This window comes from Hirundo rustica, chromosome 1 (assembly GCF_015227805.2).
Source record: "Hirundo rustica isolate bHirRus1 chromosome 1, bHirRus1.pri.v3, whole genome shotgun sequence".
Classification (NCBI taxonomy): domain Eukaryota; kingdom Metazoa; phylum Chordata; class Aves; order Passeriformes; family Hirundinidae; genus Hirundo; species Hirundo rustica.
The window spans coordinates 136,099,414-136,119,840 of NC_053450.1; the positions used below are offsets into that span (position 1 = coordinate 136,099,414).

A 20,427-nucleotide genomic window follows, 5' to 3' on the forward strand; every position below is an offset into this window, starting at 1 on the left:
CTGCATTTACTGCATTAACCCATTTGGAAAGCTGGGTTGATGTTCCCATATATTCAAATCCCATGGTCAAGTAGATGAGTGCTTCTGGTAGGTTGTAAAAGTTGCATTCCAAATCAAAGTCCAAACCAGATGTGAGCTTTCAAGACACTGGGGTCCCAATTCTTCAGGGAATTAATTTTATTGCAAGTGTGAAATAAAACTACAACAATCAAACAATCCAAAGAAATCAGTTGTGAAAAGAAAGTAGGAAATAAGAGCTAAAAGCAGCTGTTTTCCTCATCCTCATATTTCTGAGTGGCTGTGGGTACCTGTTTGTGTTTCTGCAATCACTTATATTGTCTCCCAGTATCAGATTTTCTTCCAAGACTTCTATTTGCCTCTCATTACTCTGCTTCTTGTGAGTACCTTAACCCCTGCAATCGCCTGTTTTCCTCATTCTCTTCATCATGAGACCGATGTGCAGGGTCCCTTAATGAATGCCCACTACTTTCTGGTCTCTGCAACAGCAAATGGCCATGGAGGAGCACACATGGATCCAGTCTCTTTCTTCATATCCTCCTGTCTGTGTGAATAGACAGAGGAAGCAGAGGAGAGGAAAGCACAGAAGATGCTTCACCTGGTAGGTGCAGAAAAGTTGGTGATAATGCGTGGGAGCATGCTTTCCCAGAGATACTCAAAATGTGAACTTTAGCAGGGCAATTGCAAAAATAACACTTATAATTCCTAGCAAACACCATTGTGCCAATCTGTTGTTGCACTGTAACTACTGAGTTCTTACCTTGCACTTCACATTCTTATAAAAACAAACATTATATAACTCTTCAGTACAGATACAGTGTGTTATCTTACTGGAATATGTCATTTCCATTTCACACAAAGTGTATCGTGAAACAATATGTCACTTCATATTTTTAAGCTTCAAAATGCTTTATTTTCAGTTTAGGAGGGATTTCAAAGATGCTTGAATAAGCATGTTCTTTATGTTTCTGAAAAGCACCAACAGAGAAGTGTGAATGCAATTTCTTTTTTCAAAGAGTAAAGCAAATAATAGAAGGCATGACATAACTTAGAGCTTAAAGGTCTTAGAATTTTATATATCCTGTGAACAGGAACCGATAATCACCTACATAATCGAAACAGGGAACTGAAAAGGTCTAAAGCCATTGTCAGCTAAAAATGAAAAAGTTTCCAACAGCAACCATGATTTCATCTCTCTCCTGGTCAGCCTAGTCAAAGCTGCTGTACTAATAATGTAGGAGTGCTTTGCTGTGTTGCTGGCTCCTCAGGACAGCTGGGCTAGAGTGGCCCAGTAATAATCTCTTGGTTGCTCCAGAACAGGCTGGCAATGGCTTTGTTCCACCTGCTTCATGGGAACGGTCCCTGGAATGTTGGACATATCAAACTGGACCTAGAAATCCCTTTGAGGAAGTGTTCACTGTCATGGGTGAAGGACACTTGCCTACACTCATTTACTGAGGAGACAGCCCTGCAATATTGCCTTTCCTGAGTACTATTTAATTTAAATTAATTAAGGGTACCTAGTTACTAGCTGGGCTTAAACCATGAAACAAAGCTTAAATAATTTATTAAGTACACTTTCCCATTATTTCAGCTGTTAACATACAGAATGGCACCAAATATTTCCATAAAACCCTTGTCAGCACACCTACCAACTCAACATAAGCTACTAATTACTGTTCTTTTCTTAAGACTATGACTCCTTATTATCAAGTCATTGTCTCATGATTAGCAAATAGTACTGCTTTTTCTATTACTTTTTCAGGAATTCAGATTAGTCTGCCTGTCTTATAACTCCTTGGAGTTTTGATACATTAATAAAAAAAAAAAAGGAAAAAAAAAAAAGGATTGTCTTATAGCCCAAATATCACATTAGGTTTTCATCCTTAATCTATCCTGCTGTTGTATGCAGAGTTGGGCAAAATTTGTGTAAACCAAACAATGCTCCTGGGACAGGAAATGTTCTTGCAAATATTTCCTTATCTTCCATTGTTTACGTGTCTCCTAATGAAGTGTCTGACAAAATGCTTCATATGGAAATGAAGACCAGGCGTTGAAGAGTTCATGCTATGCTTTGGTAGGAAGCATTAACTCAGCAACTCTGCCTCATATAAATTGAGAACAAAAGTGCATTCTGCACTGAAGCTTTCCAGAGTAGACTTAAGTGTGATAGACTATGATGCTGACAAGTAAATGTGTGAGGTTACTGAAAATGCGGGCAGGAGCCCCAACTCATTTTAAATGCACATTGGCTTCATAATATGGAAAATCAGTTAAATTAAGAGTACTCTGTACATGCGGTGATTTGAACAGCATCCAAAAAAAATCTGCTTTGACAGATGATGTGCCTACTTAGATGAATATTTAGAGAAAAGCGGTGACTGAAAAAATCATGACACTGGCTGCAGAGAATGTGGCCTTGCACAGTCCTTTAGTTGGGAGCTGGCTCTTACTTGAATTTGAAGCTGACTGAGGCTCACCAGCTTTTCAGAGGCAATTCAGATCATCCTAGCAGTCTTTAGCGCAGTGTACCATGACACAAGGCCTTGTAGCTGAAGAACAACAAAAGAAAAGAAGAAAAGAAAATGCACTGCAGTGATATTACAATGCTCAGACTGGAAGAGCTGCTAGAGATTTAGATGGCCTTCATAACAAAGAATTCTGGAAAATATTTCAGATTAAAGACAGCCCTTACACCTATTTACAGAACTCCTTTTGCTGTTTCATTTGAACTAGTGTGTGCAACTCACCAGAAAAAAAAAAAAAAAAAAAAAAAAAAAAAAAAAAGCCCTACAGTTCTTTTTATAGCTATGTAGTTAAGAGATGCCTTTGGTAACAGTCCATGTGAATGTCTCCTCTCTCTATCTCCTTCTGTGCTGTTAATTATGAAATTTCCTTCCTCTTTCAGAAAATAGGTTTGATACAATCGTATTTGGAAGGTTTGTGAGGAAAAGAAGAAATCCAGTGTCTTCTTTGACAGTGGATGCAAAAAACTTCAGTCATTGCCCCCCATAGAGGCTGACAGATAGGTCAGATCATGAATCTGTATTGGGATTAGGACATTTTTCAGATATGGGATTTTTCACACGCCCTTGATACCCATATGTAAAATCATGTTCTGGACCTCACCAATCCACAAACAGTGGGGGAAGAAAATGTTTTAAATACATTTTTCTGCCAACTTTCCTGCTTCAGTATGTTTGTCAAAGTTATTCAAGTCAAATTTGGCATTTAAATTTGGTAGGGAATTTTACAAAAAGAAAAATATTTAAAACCTGAAAAAAAAAAAAAAAATACAGAATCATAGAATACCTTCAGTTGGAAAGGACTCATAAGGATCATCAAGGACAATTCCCTGTTCTTCACAGGACACCCTAACACTAAACTATATGACTAAAAGCATTGTTCAGATGCTCCTTGAAGTGTTTGCCCACAGGAAAGTGGCATACCCTTTTTAATAAGAGAGGAAGCAATGATAAGGCAAAGGAAGAAAACAGAGACTAATCACAGTGATAATATAAAGAACAGGCACTTTCCCAGTTATTTTTAAAACTATATACCGGTATCCAGGAAGTATGACTGAACTAATTATTTTTTTCTTCCACTCCCCATTATTTAAACAATAGTCCAAAAATGCATGTTGATTATTTCCAGTGAATGCCGAAGCTCAGTTAACAAGAAGCAGTTAAAGGGAGTACAAAAGGTTGATGAGTGTGTCTGTAAACTAGCACTCGTGGAACATATGTTTGTCTGCTGTGCCTCAGCCAAAATATTGAGGTTCAGATGCTCGTGTCATCAGGCAGGACCATGCAACATCTGCAGCTGTGACGTGCACCCTTGGGTGCTGTGCCCTAGATGGAGGACTCATCCATCCCTTAAATGTGGCCCCTGTTGTCAGTGGTATTTTTCATGATCTTTTAATTGCATTATGTGATCCAACAACCTTCCAAACATTAAGAAAATTATATTTATTGTTAAATATTTTTTAAGCATGCGTAACATTCTTAGATCTTATGCAGCTTGCATACTTTCCAGGAGATTTCAAGGATGATTTAGCATTGCGGTATGAAATTTTTCAAAACTTCAGTCTGAATTTAAGCCCATAAAGCAAAGCTTTTTTTTTTTTTTTTTGCTGTTCTTTCTCAAGTTAACAATATTCACACTTGTACCACAAAAGACTGCTGGGCTGAGATAAGAACAGGGAGACATCACTCACCAGTTACTGTCACAGGCAATATAGATTCTGCTTGGGAAAATTTGTTAAGTTTATTACCAATGAAATCAGAGCAGGATGGTAAAAAATAAAAAACATCTCTGCTTAATTACTACATGCTTTGTGCTTGCTTTCACTATGTATGTACAGAAGTCAAGCAAATTAATGCAACAGCCACAGTACTTTCATTCTTATGGTTTATTTCCCTAAATTAGTTCTTATTTTCATCTGTGTGGATTTCATTTGTCTGACCTTGTCAGAACAACTTTAAACTGTTGCTTTTATCAGCTTGAATGAGAAGGATTATGAAGCATTATGGCAAAGGGTAGTGATTCCCCTTGCTAGAACTTGACCAGAAAAACATCAGGCTCATCAACACATTCAATAAAATTTGGCAAAGCAAGACCAATTAATGCCATAACCCATGAGAGAAATGACCTTGCAATGAGCCCCCATGGCTGGGGCTGGTCTGCAGGTGCTGGAGCGCAGGAGTGCAGGCGTGCAGGAGTGCAGGAATGCAGTAATGCAGGAGTGCAGTAATGCAGGAATGCAGGAGTGCAGAAGTGCAGGAGAACAGGAGTGCAGTAATGCAGTAATGCAGGAGTGCAGGAGTGCAGGAGTGCAGGTGTGCAGGAGTGCATTAATGCAGTAATGCAGGAGTACAGGAGTGCAGGAGTGCAGTAATGCAGGAATGCAGGAGTGCAGGAGTACAGGTGTGTAGGTGTGCAGGTGTGCAGTAATGCAGGAGTGCAGGAGTGCAGGAGGGCGGGAGTGCAGGAATGCAGGAGTACAGTACAGGAGTGCAGGAGTGCAGGAGTGCAGGAATGCAGGAATGCAGGAGTGCAGGAGTGCAGGAGTGCAGGAGTGCAGGAGTGCAGGAATGCAGGAGTGCAGGAGTGCAGGAGTGCAGGAGTGCAGGAATGCAGGAGTGCAGGAGTGCAGGAGTGCAGGAGTACAGGAATGCGGGAGTGCAGGAGTGCAGGAGTGCAGGAGGGCGGGAGTGCAGGAATGCAGGAGTACAGTACAGGAGTGCAGGAGTGCAGGAGTGCAGGAATGCAGGAATGCAGGAATGCAGGAATGCAGGAGTGCAGGAGTGCAGGAATGCAGGAATGCAGGAGTGCAGGAATGCAGGAGTGCAGGAGTGCAGGAGTGCAGGAGTACAGGAATGCAGGAGTGCAGGAGTGCAGGAGTGCAGGAGTGCGGGAATGCAGGAGTGCAGGAATGCAGGAGTGCAGGAATGCAGGAGTGCAGGAATGCAGGAATGCAGGAGTGCAGGAGTACAGGAGTGCAGGAGTGCAGGAGTGCAGGAATGCAGGAATGCAGGAGTACAGGAGTGCAGGAGTGCAGGAATGCAGGAGTGCAGGAATGCAGGAGTGCAGGAGTGCAGGAATGCAGGAGTGCAGGAGTGCAGGAGTGCAGGAGTGCAGGAATGCAGGAGTACAGGAGTACAGGAGTGCAGGAGTGCAGGAATGCAGGAATGCAGGAGTACAGGAGTGCAGGAGTGCAGGAATGCAGGAATGCAGGAGTACAGGAGTGCAGGAGTGCAGGAATGCAGGAATGCAGGAGTGCAGGAGTACAGGAGTGCAGGAGTGCAGGAATGCAGGAATGCAGGAGTACAGGAGTGCAGGAGTGCAGGAATGCAGGAATGCAGGAGTGCAGGAATGAAGGAGTGCAGTGCAGGAGTGCAGGAGTGCAGGAGTGCAGGAATGCAGGAGTGCAGTGCAGGAGCGCAGGAGTGCAGGAATGCAGGAATGCAGGAGTGCAGGAGTGCAGGAATGCAGGAGTGCAGGAATGCAGGAGTGCAGTGCAGGAGCGCAGGAGTGCAGGAGTGCAGGAATGCAGGAGTGCAGTGCAGGAGCGCAGGAGTGCAGGAATGCAGGAATGCAGGAGTGCAGGAGTGCAGGAATGCAGGAGTGCAGGAATGCAGGAGTGCAGTGCAGGAGCGCAGGAGTGCAGGAGTGCAGGAGTGCAGGAGTGCCTTGGCTGCTCTCAGCCACTGTGGCTGCGGCATGGGGCACACTTAGCCTGTCCATAGCTGCTTTTTCATCAGAGCAGATCTTTGCTTGTAAAGGATCCCAAAGCACTGTATGGGCCTTTCTATGTCACTGCAGCAGTCTGTGAACACCTAACATCAGTGGCTGGCAAATTATCACCTGCAAAGCCACCACGGCATGTTACCTCCCACCTCCTAGCCATTCAGAGCCATCAGACAGCTGGGTGTAAGGTGCTGTTGAGATTGTGCTTTTCCCTTTAATCTTAGAGATAGGAGAAGTTTAATGAACTCGGTGGGATTCCAGGGACTCCTTGACAGGTCAACTTTGATGCTATCAGTACTTTCTATAAGAGACTAGTGTTTGGGATGCTGGCATAACAATTGAATTTGAAGTAACAGAGAACTGTCTAAATTCCTGCTGGGGAGTACAACTTTGTTGTTAGCCCAACTTCTGACTTTTTAGATCAGGACTGGCCAACCTGCACTTCATGGCTGGATGCAGCTTGTGCTGAGATTCACCTGTGAGCAGTGGCTAGGGGCAGGTGCCTGACATTGCCAGATTTCACAAGTGCAAAGGAACAAGAAGGCAGTGCCACCTCCTGCCTGGTGCTCCCTGAGGTATGTGTCAGGTGCAAAGGGCATCATGAAGATAGCTGCTCTAACTCTGCTGTTCCTTGGAGTCTGTCCGCCAGGATTTCAGCAGCCTTGAGCAAGTACCCCTTTGCGGGAATCGGCACAGCGCCCCATAATTCACAGTACTGGCTGCAGGAGGAGAGGTGCAAGCACACCAGCTGTGTCTGGAGTATCAAGGATGCAGTGCAATTGTTCAGATTTTCAGCCCTAAGAACTGTCTGAAACCAGGCTGAAGGGAAACCAGTGTTTGTTTTACTACCAGGTTGCAGCTGGCTCTGGCATGGCTTGAGGTGCAGAGGAGGCTGAAGAAAATGGATCCTTCCCTTTTTACTTTTTTGTTATTACAAAATGTCTGACTGAGAAGAAAATGGAATTCCTCTTGGGCTCGTGTTGTACAAGCTCCAGGATAAAACAAGGCTGTTAAAATCCCTGACAATATAAATGACAATGTATCTTTTATATAAATAGTCACATGCTGTAAGGAAATATTGTCAGCTTAAGGCAGACCACTTACGGCCAAAGAAAACTTGCTCTTTCTAGGCAAGATTTTTAGCAGAAGTTTAAAAAAGTTATGTTTTTAGAAAAAAATGTACTTTCCAAAAGAGCCAGTTGACTTTATACTCGCTGTTAGTACATTTTGTCATCATCTGAAAGAGAAGATTCAGTTAACTTTGCCCTAACATCTGTACCTAGCATTTCCTTGTAATTTCTTATTTCATTGTTCAATTTCTTCCTTCTGCTTTTATCCCATGTATTTTCTCAGGAAATTGACCCCCTTTCTTGTGTTGTCTTTTTGCTGAGCAGACAAGCAGGATCAATTTGTGTATTTGGGAAATGCAGTCATCTTGGCTTAAAAATAGGAGAGGATGACAAATTTTCCTGATATAATACTTTTGCTACTGGTGGCAATCAATATGTTACTACATTTAAAATTATATTTTTACATCACAGACTGTTTTTTTTCCATTTAGAAGTTTTTCTAAATGAAATAAAATTTTTAAAATCTGCTGTGATAAAATCAGGCCTTTACACAGTTCTAGGGACAGTCTATAGTGGTCAGGAATGGAGTATTGAGAGTTCTGTTTTTCTCAAGTCTCCATCTGTAAGTTTGGAGACCAAAGTGCAGAGTGCTGCCCTGGGTAGGATCTTAATCAGGGTAAAAAACAGTACGTGACATTTCCTGAAATTGTGACTTACTCTGTATGGCTCTCAAAAAAAAGTTACTTACTTCACAAGAAAAAGAAGCATTGATTTTTTGACAAATAAATTTTCACACAGTTTTCTAGTAGAATTTTTGTAGAAATGTAGAAATGTAATGGCAAACACCTGTAAAAGGGCAGAATTTTTTCTGATGTCCTGCAGAATGAGTTTCACTTAAATCTTCTAAAAATCACATCTGTCTCATCTCACAGATGAAAATATGAGACTTCTGTGTTTTCCTTCCAGAATTTTTTTTTATTCTGCACAGGTAAGATGTAAGATTTAAAAGCTAAGGTTGGATTTCTGTCTTTAGTATTTTGTTGTTGATTTGATCCCACAAGCTCCACATGTCTCCTCAGCAGAGACAGTGGGATTGCAGTGAGATATAAACTTGTGACCACTGCTTTTCCAAGGAAGCATGGTTTGCTCTCAGTGAGAAGTCATTCTTTTTTGAGGGTAAAATCGGCGCCACGTGGTCTTGTTTTTAGAAATGTGGCATGTGACAGAATGTTTCCTTATTTAGCACTCAGAGTTTTTATCCAGCCTGCAAAACTGAGGAGGACCTGCTGCTGTCCCCTCTTCAGCAGGACTTTATTGCCAGCATCTCTCACCATCCAGGTTTTGCTGAAGGGAAGAAAAGGAAACAGCATTTACAATCATGTTCTCTGGGTTCTTGCTTGTTCTCTCTCTTGTTCACAGTTCTTTGCAGCTGGTGGGTAAGTGCCTCCTGCTTGCTTCCTGTGAAGGTTCTCATGAAAGTGCTTCCACTCCTTTGGTTTTTCTGGGTGATTGTGGTTCTGTGGTACTGCCAATTTGTACATTATTAGTTTGGGGATGGGGAACCCCTTAATGGCAGGCAAGAGGCAGGAGAATGAGCTCACAGACAAAATGAAATTGTTAGAGAAGGAACCAGAGACTCCATTCTTAATGGTTTTATTCATATATAGTGGTGCTATCATTTTAATAACCACTAACCCAGAGGATCAGACTTAATAATGATATATGTTTAAATGCCTTTTTAAAAATGTTTTTAAGTTTTTATTTCTGTGTTCTGATTTTTGAACTGTTGGTATGTGGGTAATGGTTTCAAAATCAGGCAGGGAAAATCTCCAGGAGTGGTGAAATGAGGAAATATTGGTAGGACGTTAAGACATTCACAGATAATGGCTGTAAAGGGGATTTTATTCACTGTCTTGAACAGACTCGTTGAATTCAGTGGCATTGATAAAATGGATGGAAGAATTTTTTTTTAATAAAATGGGCTTAAGTTTAGGAAATCTCTTGTGGAATTCCAGTGTAAAACACTACTACTATCCCTTTAGCTGCACTTCTCTTGTAGTGGCTTCTGCAGACCTGAATGTTTAAGGTTAAATCCTTTCACCTTTCTAACTCCTGAGAATTTTCACAGATTATCTCAGAGTATACGGTATTTTTTTAATCACCATGGTCTCTCTGTGGGCCAGAATAATTATTTTCAGTGTAGGGTATATTAACAATTACATTGATTTCAATTTTTTTGCAAGCTTTTTAAGGAAATGTCTTTAACCTCTTAAATACATTTTCATTAAATATGACACCCAATGCTCAAGACATGTATCAGGGACCAAAACTGGTTATGAATCCCACAAGCTTTGGCAGGAAATACAAAGTACAAACAAGGCAGCAGAGCAAATTCATAGGGATGGTTCACAACTACTGATGACAAACTCACTGCAGGACTGAAATTAGCTCCCCTACTTCTACCTTACCTCGAAGCCAACATTTCAGGCGTGATCACATAAACTGCTTGGAGAACTAGGGACTCAATTTCTGACACAGGTGTACCTTCTAACTTCCACCAGCCTTTACACATTGGCAAGTGTCAGATGCTACTACTCTTCAGTCCTTGTTACTTTCTCAGACTGCAATCGACTTCCCAAAGTCTGGTTTTACAGTCAATGGCTCACAGTAGGGGAGGCAGATCTTGTAGTCAGCAAGGCTGAGGAGCCCAGAGCGACCCCTGAGAAGCCCAGAGTGGTTCACTCATTCACTCACATTTATATAACGAAAAGGAAAGGAAAGGTGGATTTAGGGGAGGAGAGGCAAATGGCTCAGCAAAGATGCCTGTGTACCCACTAGGAGATCTGTAAGATTTGGAAGGGTGAGAAAAGTTTGTAGAGGTCAGAGGTCTACAGGGCCAAGCATCTGAGGATAGGGTGGATGGAACAAAGTAATGGTAATAGCGGCGTGGTTGAGGGAATTCACTGAAAACCATCCAAGGAGCTGTGCTCAGCTCAGCTGCTGCTGCTGCCCACTACTGATCCACAGTATGGTGACATGCAATTATGCCATACATCTTCTATTGCCTACTTTATTTTTAATCAGTAGAATTGGTGTTGCTCTGGACCTTGTTGAAAAATATAATTTTTTTATCTGACACAAATGCAATGACTTTTTCATGTGAATGGGAAGTAGAATCATAGCAGTTATCCACTATACATATACTCTATATTAACTATTTGATATGTGTTGTTTTGTTTTACAGACATTAAAACATTTTTACTACATAATAAAGTCAACAGGCTCTGTCTTGAGGCATCTATTGCACAGTCAGTTAGAACTGCCACTTGCAATCAAGACAATGAATCACAAAAATTCAGGTGGATCACAGATCATCAGCTTATGAGTGTGAAACTGAAACTATGCCTGGGGGTGCCATTGAAGAAGGATCAGGCCATGGTCACCCTGTATCCTTGTAATCAAAAAAGTGAGCTTCAGTGGTGGGAATGCAGAAATGAAAGTTTTCTTGCAATCCGAGGAGAAGATTTATTTTTCAGTCCTGGCAATGAAGAGCACGATAATGTTTTGTTAAAGAAGGAGCTGAGTGCAAAAAATAAATGGAATATGTATGGGGCGATGGATGTTTTATGTTCCCAGGGATATGAAGGTACAGAAAATTGATTATTTCATCCTTTGCATTAATTCCTTTGTGAGTGTTAGAGTGTTTAGAATCTTTGGCTCTGACTATTCTGACTCCTTCAGTGACCACCAGAGTTTTAGAACATTCATGCACTGAAGTACTTAACCTTGAATTTAATGTATTGTTGTCCAAGCAATTATTATACACACACACTTTTTTAGTCTATGTATTATAATACATTAGTATTTCAAGTACTGTAAGTATTACATGTACTCTCTATATATTCTATAAATACATATTATTAGTGAATATGTATATACATACTTATTCTCATGCTATGTATAAGCATTCTCTAAAGTTACTATTTCTCACCATACTATGTCACTGCATTATTAAAAGAGCACATATACAATGATAATTTTCTTATACAGTCACAGGGATATGAAATCCACACCCCTATGACAAAAGCACAACATGGGTGAGCGGAGAAAGGTCTGAAAGTACTGATTTAAGCAGAGGAAGCACAGCTTTTTTGATTCAGCAGATGAGGATGCTCATGGAATAATTACAGTCACCAGTGCAATTACCTTTTTTAATTAGCTGAAGTCTGATTGTTCTGAATAGTTTTCCCACATCCAGAATGAATGCTCTTAAAGCCACCTCACAGGATATTTGGCCACTGAACTCTTAGCTTTGCATGCACTTCACTGTATGAGATACTTAAATGGTCACTGGAAGAAAACCAGAGACAGATAGTCGAATATATGTTTACTTTTTTTTCAGGAATCAGGACTTATAAATATTAGTTCCTGCTCTTGCACCTGTTATATAAACCATAACATTGTCTGAAATAGAAGTATCTTAGGGTAGAGCTCTGGAGGCTTATTAAGATTATAAAAGCGTCTCGGTCAGAAATTTAATTATAGACCTCATCTATGATATATTATTTTACATCAGTATAGCAATGCTCTAAAACATACATCAGCAACTGAAGTCTGAAAAACTGCTGAAATAATTTTTTTATGATTATGGGATAGGAACTACGGAAAGCACTTTGAGATGCAGTTCTGCCACAGACCTTACCTTTTCCATAGCTCACATTTGTTACTTTTCACATTAATGCTATCATTTTGTCTTCTCAGAGACCTTCACGCTGCTGGGAAATGCTTTTGGGGCCCCGTGTGTCTTCCCTTTCCTGTACAAGCAGCAGTGGTGGGCAGAGTGCACGGCCGCGGGCCGCGCCGACGGCTGGCTCTGGTGCGCGACCACCGCCGACTACGACACGGACCAGCGCTACGGGTTTTGTCCGTCCAGAGGTAGGGTGCCTGTTCCCTCCCAGCTCCCCTCAGTGTGCTCTTGGCAAACCAGCGTGAGCAGAATATGAGTATCTTTATAATAACAACTCATAACCTACAAGAATGTATTTTAGTATATGATGCATTGCCACATGCTGCAGCTCAGCATGCAAGAAAATAGCGTGTTGCACAAAGATGAGAAGAGAGTGATTGAAGAGTCATACAGCATTCAGTGCCCAATAACTGTGGAGGTGTTGCTGAGCAGCATAATAATTCTGAGCTCCTTACGGCTACCCAGCCAGGATATGTGCTGTCACTGTTGTACAACCCTTCTCTGAGGACTCTCATTGTGATAGATGTGGGCACAAAAATGAGTGCAGTAGGAAGACTGATGTTGAAGTTGATGTTTCTATCTGCATGATTCTCATGTGAATATATTTTATTGCTAAACTGGAATGTGTCCTTTAATACATGATTTAAGTCCTGTTCATATTGCCCAGAAAGCAGCCTTTCCACCCCTTTGACATCTATCTCACATTACTCTGCAATTTCAATTGCTTTCTCCTATTGCTGTGGTCACTTCCCCCTCTATCTCCTTTAATGGCCTAGAGAGCTTTGCATTCATCACATTGAAATCTCCACCTGACACATCTCATCCTTCCTCAGTATTTCTCCCCATGGCCCTTTTTCAGCATTGTCTTTTTTTTTTTTTAAATTAGAATGCCCCTTTACTCCACTTGATTTAAAGTGGATTTCAGTGTGGCACACATCCCTAGTCAACTATGCTTCTTGCAAAGATACCTCACACACTCAGCCCTGAAGCTGTGTGACATAGGGTCATTGAATAATTTTCAGTTTTTGAAAGCTAGTCCCAGCTTTCAGTTCTTTTTTTAAAATTCATATCAACTTTTGGGAATGACCAGATACAGTTTTGTGATGTGCTTGATTGAGCATGTAGAGATCTTGAACAAATCAAAGATGCAAAGGTAATCAGACGAGGAGCGTGGTGTTGCTCAGCACAATTGCTGAGTGACAGGCACATCCAGAGGCCCTTTGAAAGGAGATGGGATTTATCTAAGAACTTTTTTGATGCTAAATTCAAGTCTAGAGCCAGTTCTTACAGCTCTTAGTGGGAGCTGCTCTCCAGAGAGAGAAGGAGATTCATATCTTTTCAAAATATTCACCTGGGACTTCTGCCATGCACTCCCTGCAATGTATTTTCCCATACAATCACTTTCCTTGTGGTAATTCCCGACTTGTCTCTCTTCATGGAACAGGAGGCAGTATGGGCCAGCTTCACCTGTCAGCTTACTGGCCTTAATTTTGTCCTTCCCAATCTGCTTGTAACATTTTCAGCGGTCTTGAAAGAGCAGCCCAGGTGAAATTTAAGGACACGTGTGAGAACCTCCGGCACAGAACAAGAACCTGCAACTCGGTTTTCTGTTAGCAAGTTACTATGGCCTCTGTTGTTATTATTCTTTCCTCAGATAAAGACAGCACATGGACTACAGATCTGTCAACAAATATTCACTACCAAATAAATTCTGACTCGGCTCTCACATGGCACCAAGCCAGGAAGAGCTGTCAGCAGCAAAATGCAGAATTACTGAGTATCACAGACATTCATGAACAAACATACCTTAGAGGTAAGGCAGTAAAGCAAACCCTAGGTTACATCCAGGATCTGTTCAGTCCACCATAATAGCTAAGGATTAATTAGTATAATTTTGGCCATTGCCTTTGTACCTAAATATGTGTGGGCAAGAAAACACAATCTTTTAAAATTCACAAGTTCATATCAAAATTGCTGTCAAATTTACATAGAATTCAAAGTATTCCAGCATCCTGCAAGTGTAACCATTTGACTTCATATTTACAAATCTTATTTTATATTAAAACTTTTTTTTTTTTTTTTTAATGGAGGAAAAGATCCTGAAAAATAAATTGAAGTCTTACTTTTGGTCAAAAGGAAACGTCAAAAAACTTGAAGAAAGAAAAAAATATTGAACTTTATGCCAAAATATGGATATGTTTTGTTTCAACTGCAGTTTTGACAACTTTTTTTTTCATTCACTTGCCAAACTGAAAAATATCAGTCATTTATAGATATCAAATTGCAGCTTTACACATTCATATATAAATGAAGGAATAATATGGAAGAAATATTTATGATTGGTTTTAAGGATTAATTTAACCTCTAACATATTTATTATTATTGGTTATGTTTATACTCTACTAATGATTGTACTTAAATGTACGGAACACAGCCTATTCTGCAGAAAAAAAATTGTTTCAGTTATATCCTGTGAATATAATCTGTGTTCATTTTGCATTAGTTGGTTGAATAAGACAGGGAGCTTCTGTTTGTTTGCCTTTTTACAGTATTCAATTGTCATATTTCAATTTATTAGGTACCATAGTATCTACAGATATTTGCAGGTAGATATTTAGGAATCCTAGAGACATTGTTAGTGACCATTGCTACTACAAGAGAATTATAAAGTAATTTATCTTATTTTTTAAATTTAGAATTAACAGAAGGTACAGATTCTGCACTGTGGATTGGACTCAACAGACTGGACTTGAGTAGTGGATGGGAGTGGATTGGAGGCAGCCCTTTCCAGTACTTAAACTGGGCTCCAGGTAGATGTGACTTTGATTTTGTATTTCCAATACTGCTGTAAATTTTATTATCAGCTAGATATGCCATACTTATTTCAGCTTTTCTTGCTTTAGCTTTAGAAAAATCTCATTTTCTACAGCAATGTAATTCAGAAACCTTCAATGTATTACAAAAATATTTTGGCTGTGAAAACAGCACTGCCTGTCCCAAAAAATATTCAATTTTCCACTTCTTGGCTAGCAACTAAAGTATGAGTTTACAGGTTTGTATCCATTTACTTAACTTATGCACTACATCTCATACAGACATTTCCACTACTGGAGACATTCCTTAGCTCTTGCCAAAGGTGGGAAAGACATGACCTCCATCACTTCATCCAGGAGTAGTCTCTCATGTGCATTTTAGGCCTTAGAGCTCTGTTTTCCTTTCAGGAAAGTTCATTTGTTTTTTTCTCTGTACTTTTCCCAAAGGAAGCCCATCTCCAGAATCTGGAAAGCCCTGTGTGGTTTTGAATCCTGAAACAAAAGCTAAATGGCAAAATTGGGAATGTGATCAGAAACTTGGTTATATTTGTAAGAAAAAGAACTTTACTTTCGTTCCTTCAGGTATATTGATATATGTTGATCATTAAATTAGAAGTTGTTATATGAATAGCTAAACATATTGACAATGATGAACGGCAGAATTTTATTAGAAATAGAACTAATTCTTGTTCCTCTGGTTTCCTTTTTACAATGATTGCAACCCTTCTAGATCTCCAATTCCATAATACACAGATTGAAACAGATAAAAGCAAAGAAATGTCCAACTAGTCCCTCCTGTCTGTGTTTCTGTGGCCAGGTGTCCCCTTTAGATACACACACTGCTGACCATCATCAGGGAGAACAACCCCAAAATTATTTTTTTTCAGAAGAGGGACATTAGTAAATATAAGCCCAAGAAAGAAAGATGCATAACTTACTGTGGTTCTATGTCATTCTCCATGACTTGTGGTCAGCCAGCATCCAGATAAGCAAGTTCAAAATTCACTGCAGAAGTGGTGGAAGTTAGAGAGAATGGAAGATCAACACACTGAAGTGAGAAAAGATATTTTAAGTGTATGAAGGTTTCCTGGTTGGTGTGACCCTATGCATTCATCTAGCTATAAATTTGTGTTGATGGTTTTACTCTATCAATATACTTAATCCTTTAAAAATTCATAAACCTTCTATGTTAGCTGCAAATAATGTCTGATTTTTCCTGTCTGAAAAATAAGTACTAGGTGATACAGAATTTGATAAAATTAATAAATTAAAAGACTAATACATTTGATAAATACATTACAAAATTAATATATTTGTTGCAGACATTTGACTAAACTTAGAATTTGTATTAGATATTATTTATATGAAAATTGCCTCATTTACAGAATCACATTTTTGTCTATTACATTTTGTGTTTATCGTTTCCTTATGATGAGAATTTCAAAAGAAAATTCTTAGTTTAGGACTTTTGCATAGATGAAGTGGAAATATTTTCAGTGTCATGACCCTTGCATGGCAATTGAACGCCTTTAAACCTTGGTACATGTTCCTAGGTGACCTTGGGGCTGTTACTTGCCCAGATGGGTGGGTGCCCTACGTAGATCACTGCTATAAGATCTTCAGGGACAGCAAAGGATGGGAAGGAGCTTTGACTTCTTGTCAGAAGGATGGGAGTCACTTGGCCAGCATCCAAAGCCTTGAGGAGCACAGCTTTATGGTGTCTCAACTTGGGTACAGTGAGTATTTCCAGGGAGTCTCTTGCCTTTGCCTGTATGGAAAGCAAGACAGATTAACTGATGGTTCTGCTGAATTCTGGATGTTGCCAAACTCTGATTTTATTTATTGCCAAAGAAATTGATATAGGTCTGGGGGGCTGGGATTAGGGGCTTTGTTTTTTTCATTTTGTTGAAAGAAGCTTAAAACATTCATGCTCCAAGTTACGTAAAATCAGTACTTTAAAATCTGACCAGTGCAACAGAACTGAAAATCAACTGTTCAGAATTCTATCACACCATCGTGATGTATCAGTATTAGGCTGTAATTCACACCCACTGTTATGAAGAAGCATTTATTTAAATATGTACATGAAAATATTAATTTATTTAAATTATCATAAAACATACTAAATAATTTTATGCTTCATAAAATTGTGACAGGGATTCTATGTCCAAAGCTTAATGGTTGATGGTGTGAAATGGATGGAGTGTCAAAAGAGGTCTTTGTTTCCATCCCTAGAGCCAACAGACAAGCTGTGGATTGGGCTGAATGACCGTAAGGTTCAAATGTATTTTGAGTGGAGCGATGGTACCCCGGTGACGTACACAAAATGGGACCTGGGAGAGCCATCCACTACAAACAACAGGCCAGAAGACTGTGTCCTGATCAAGGGCCAGGTGACACTGCTCAATACATATTGTACTTCCACATTAAAACAAACTACTTAATAAAAGAATAACATGCTCTGTTATTTCAGCAAATGGTTAAGGCCAGAAAAAGAGATGTAGGGATTGAATTGAATGAGGTTGAAAATGAGATTGAATGCAACCTTTAAAAAAAAAGCACTTCTGCATCACTGGTGAAATTTTCCCTTTAAGTACATCTGAAAGTCACAAATGAAATTATTAGGGCTACGAGACAGGTCTCTGAAGGTATTTTGAGAACATTCTCTCCTTTTCCTCTGGTAGTAATGATGGTATATGGGGATCTCTGGTTCCTGCTGGCTCCTCTTTGCCTGTTCATTTGCTATCCCATAGCACAACTGCCTGTGCAGAACCCAGCACAACAGGTCAGGCTGCAGCTCCATGCATCCTCCTCCCTTATCACTGCCAGCTGTGGCTATCCTGCTATAGCCCAGTCTACCATTTCACTGAATGTAAGAAGAATTGGTTTTGATATCATGTAGGAAAATTGGATAAGGAAAAAAATTCTATTAAAAAAAGAGGAGAAATAAGACCATTTAAATTATAAAGAAAGACAATAATTTATCTTCTTTAGATTATTCATCTTTATCTTCTTTTTATTTCAAACTTTTTCCTGACACAGAATGGATATTGGGCAGACCATGTGTGTGAGAAGAAGGCTGGTTACATTTGTAAAAGAAAAGCTACATCACAAATAGCTGGAGAAAAAGAAATTACTGCTGCAGGTTGCAAGAAAGTGAGTATGTGAAAATGGAACGTCAATTTCTCAGATGAAATAGGTACATTGTTGGAGAATCAATTAGAATTATTTGAATTATTATTTGTATTATTTAAATGGAAAGAGGTTTTGGTTTTATTTATTATGAAGCTTCTTCCTCTCTCTCAATTACTCCAAATTTAGAAAACCATTTACAGAAACTGCTTAAGAGGAATCTGTAATTTCACTGAAAAAAGTTTCTAATTCATAATATTAATGCTCATTGTGCTTCATTAATTTTTAAATGGTAGATTTCACTTAATACATTATATCACAATTATTTAAAATTTGTATGGAAATCCTAAAACCATGGCACAGGGCTGGAGAAGATATGGGACCTACTGCTATTTTATTGGACATGTTCCAGCAACATTTTCAGAAGCAAACACCACTTGTGAAGGAGAAGAAGGTTACTTAGCCACAGTTGAAAGTAGGTATGGTAATGACTTTTTCTTCACTTTTAAATAGCTAAAGATTGTATCTTATGAAATATTCCTAGGAGAGCAAACACGACACCAAGCAGCAAAGTTAAGTATGGTTAAGTAACAAATGAGGTGTCTAGTTGAATAACAAAAAAGTCTTGCTTTTTTTTTGTTGTTTATATAGAATCTGAATCCTACGTAGGGTCTTATCCCTCAGTCTGAAGCAAGGGATAGGAGAAAAATTCCCATAATCATATTAGACTTGTAGGATTTGGGTAAGGATTTTGGACTACGTTTTCACTTGTGTCTTTATGATGTCTTTTACAGGTATGAACAAGCCTATCTGACTAGCCTTGTTGGGCTGAGGCCTGAGAAATACTTCTGGCTTGGCCTCTCTGATGTGCAGGATCAAGGCATTTTCAGCTGGGCCAATGGTGAAGCAGTCTCCTTCACACACTGGGGGGCAGGAATGCCTGGTAGGTGCTACTGCTAGTACAGTTACCTACTTTAAATTTTTGGTGTATTTTACAAGTATCTGCAGTTTTCAAATTCCATATTCTAATTTCAAAGGGAAAATTTTAAATGGCAGTATTATATTAGTTTTTTATGTTTTATATTATCTGATATATTTACCGATAAAATTAACTTCTGGCCCGTCTTCATGGGGAGATAAAAGGAGCTACAAATGGGTCCTGAGACTATTCCACACTTGTCCCCCTAGTGCAAAACATTAGCCTGGGAGAAGAGTTTGAGACAGAGCAACTGTAATATGGATTTTAAGTAAGAATTCCAAACCCAAGGTATCAAAAATCACTGTGCCATTATTATTTTAATATGTGATACTAAGTAAACTGCATTCATGGGTTCATACCGTGCAGAAGCACAGAAAACAAGATTTCATTATGCCATGAAGAAATCTATTCTTCATGGGATATAACATGTTCCTCTCAGTGATCATTTGTCTGAAGACTTTCTTGAAAACCTTCAGTGAAATTATAAAATATAAAATTAAAACAATAAAAAATTATGAAAAGACAAACACTAATTAAAAAAATATTAAAGACAAAGACCGATAAAACCTTAGCAAATATAAGAAGTAAACTTGTCAGCGAGTCTATGGTGTCAGAAGATGATCAGAATATGAAGAGAGCACTTGGAGGTCAGGTTAAGGAATCTTCCCTCTCTGACCATCCAGGTGCCACTCTGGAGTCACACTCACACCACCTGAGCTGGGACCAAGGTCCCTCCCCAGCTACAGCCCTCCCCCACACACTCACACAGTCAGACAAACTTCTTGAACCCAGGTTTCCCCAGATTTTTTTGATCCCTAAAATAATTCAATCATGCTGCAGTAATAAAATAACAGCTTGAGCTGGGTGCCTCCAAAGGAAGTCCTTGAACAAAGGAAACCCTGGGCTTTTTCACCCTTACAATCTAAATGCATTAATGTCTGTGGTCCTTGGCCCCTGCCAAGTGTTGGGGTGTCTGGTCACCTGGCTGCACCACTGGCAACTGTGCCCTTTGCTATGCAAAGGGTCAACACCAGTTCACAGCCCCTCGTCTTGGGTCCCTCCACCCAGACCCCAATCTGTAGCTGGCACTGCAGCTCGCAAACCAAACTACCCGCAGCAAGTGCATTTCTCAACAATCAGGCTGGAACAGTAAAAGAAAATGTTTTCTTGCATCTGGGTTCACTGAGAAGAAAATGGACTTTCTGTGCTGAAAGTTTCTTCCTGAGGGTATCTTTGGAGAGTTTATTTCAAGATGAAATAGCAAGAAAATAGATCATGGAGGAAATTGATGGTATGAAGTCAGGACTAAGCATGCCTGCAAAAGTATCCAGGGACTGTTAAGATTATATTAAATAAACCCTTTTCTTTAGTGTTTAACTTCCTGCTAAAGCTGCCTTGACATCTAAGCTTTGCAAAAAG

At 39.7% G+C, this 20,427-nt stretch overlaps 1 protein-coding gene across 1 annotated transcript in view; it reads left to right on the forward strand.

Moving 5' to 3' along the window:
- The first annotated feature begins 8,642 nt into the window (after positions 1-8,642).
- Positions 8,643-20,427, forward strand: part of LOC120750532 (macrophage mannose receptor 1-like) — a 33,399-nt gene continuing 21,614 nt past the window's right edge. The window contains exons 1-11 of the mRNA XM_040059358.2: positions 8,643-8,773; positions 10,582-10,983; positions 12,099-12,272; positions 13,739-13,897; positions 14,781-14,894; positions 15,345-15,479; positions 16,451-16,633; positions 17,133-17,290; positions 17,940-18,053; positions 18,393-18,508; positions 18,824-18,972. Of these exons, the coding sequence (XP_039915292.1) occupies positions 8,716-8,773; positions 10,582-10,983; positions 12,099-12,272; positions 13,739-13,897; positions 14,781-14,894; positions 15,345-15,479; positions 16,451-16,633; positions 17,133-17,290; positions 17,940-18,053; positions 18,393-18,508; positions 18,824-18,972 (1,762 nt within the window). The 5' untranslated portion in view covers positions 8,643-8,715. The remainder of the gene's footprint in view (positions 8,774-10,581; positions 10,984-12,098; positions 12,273-13,738; positions 13,898-14,780; positions 14,895-15,344; positions 15,480-16,450; positions 16,634-17,132; positions 17,291-17,939; positions 18,054-18,392; positions 18,509-18,823; positions 18,973-20,427) is intronic.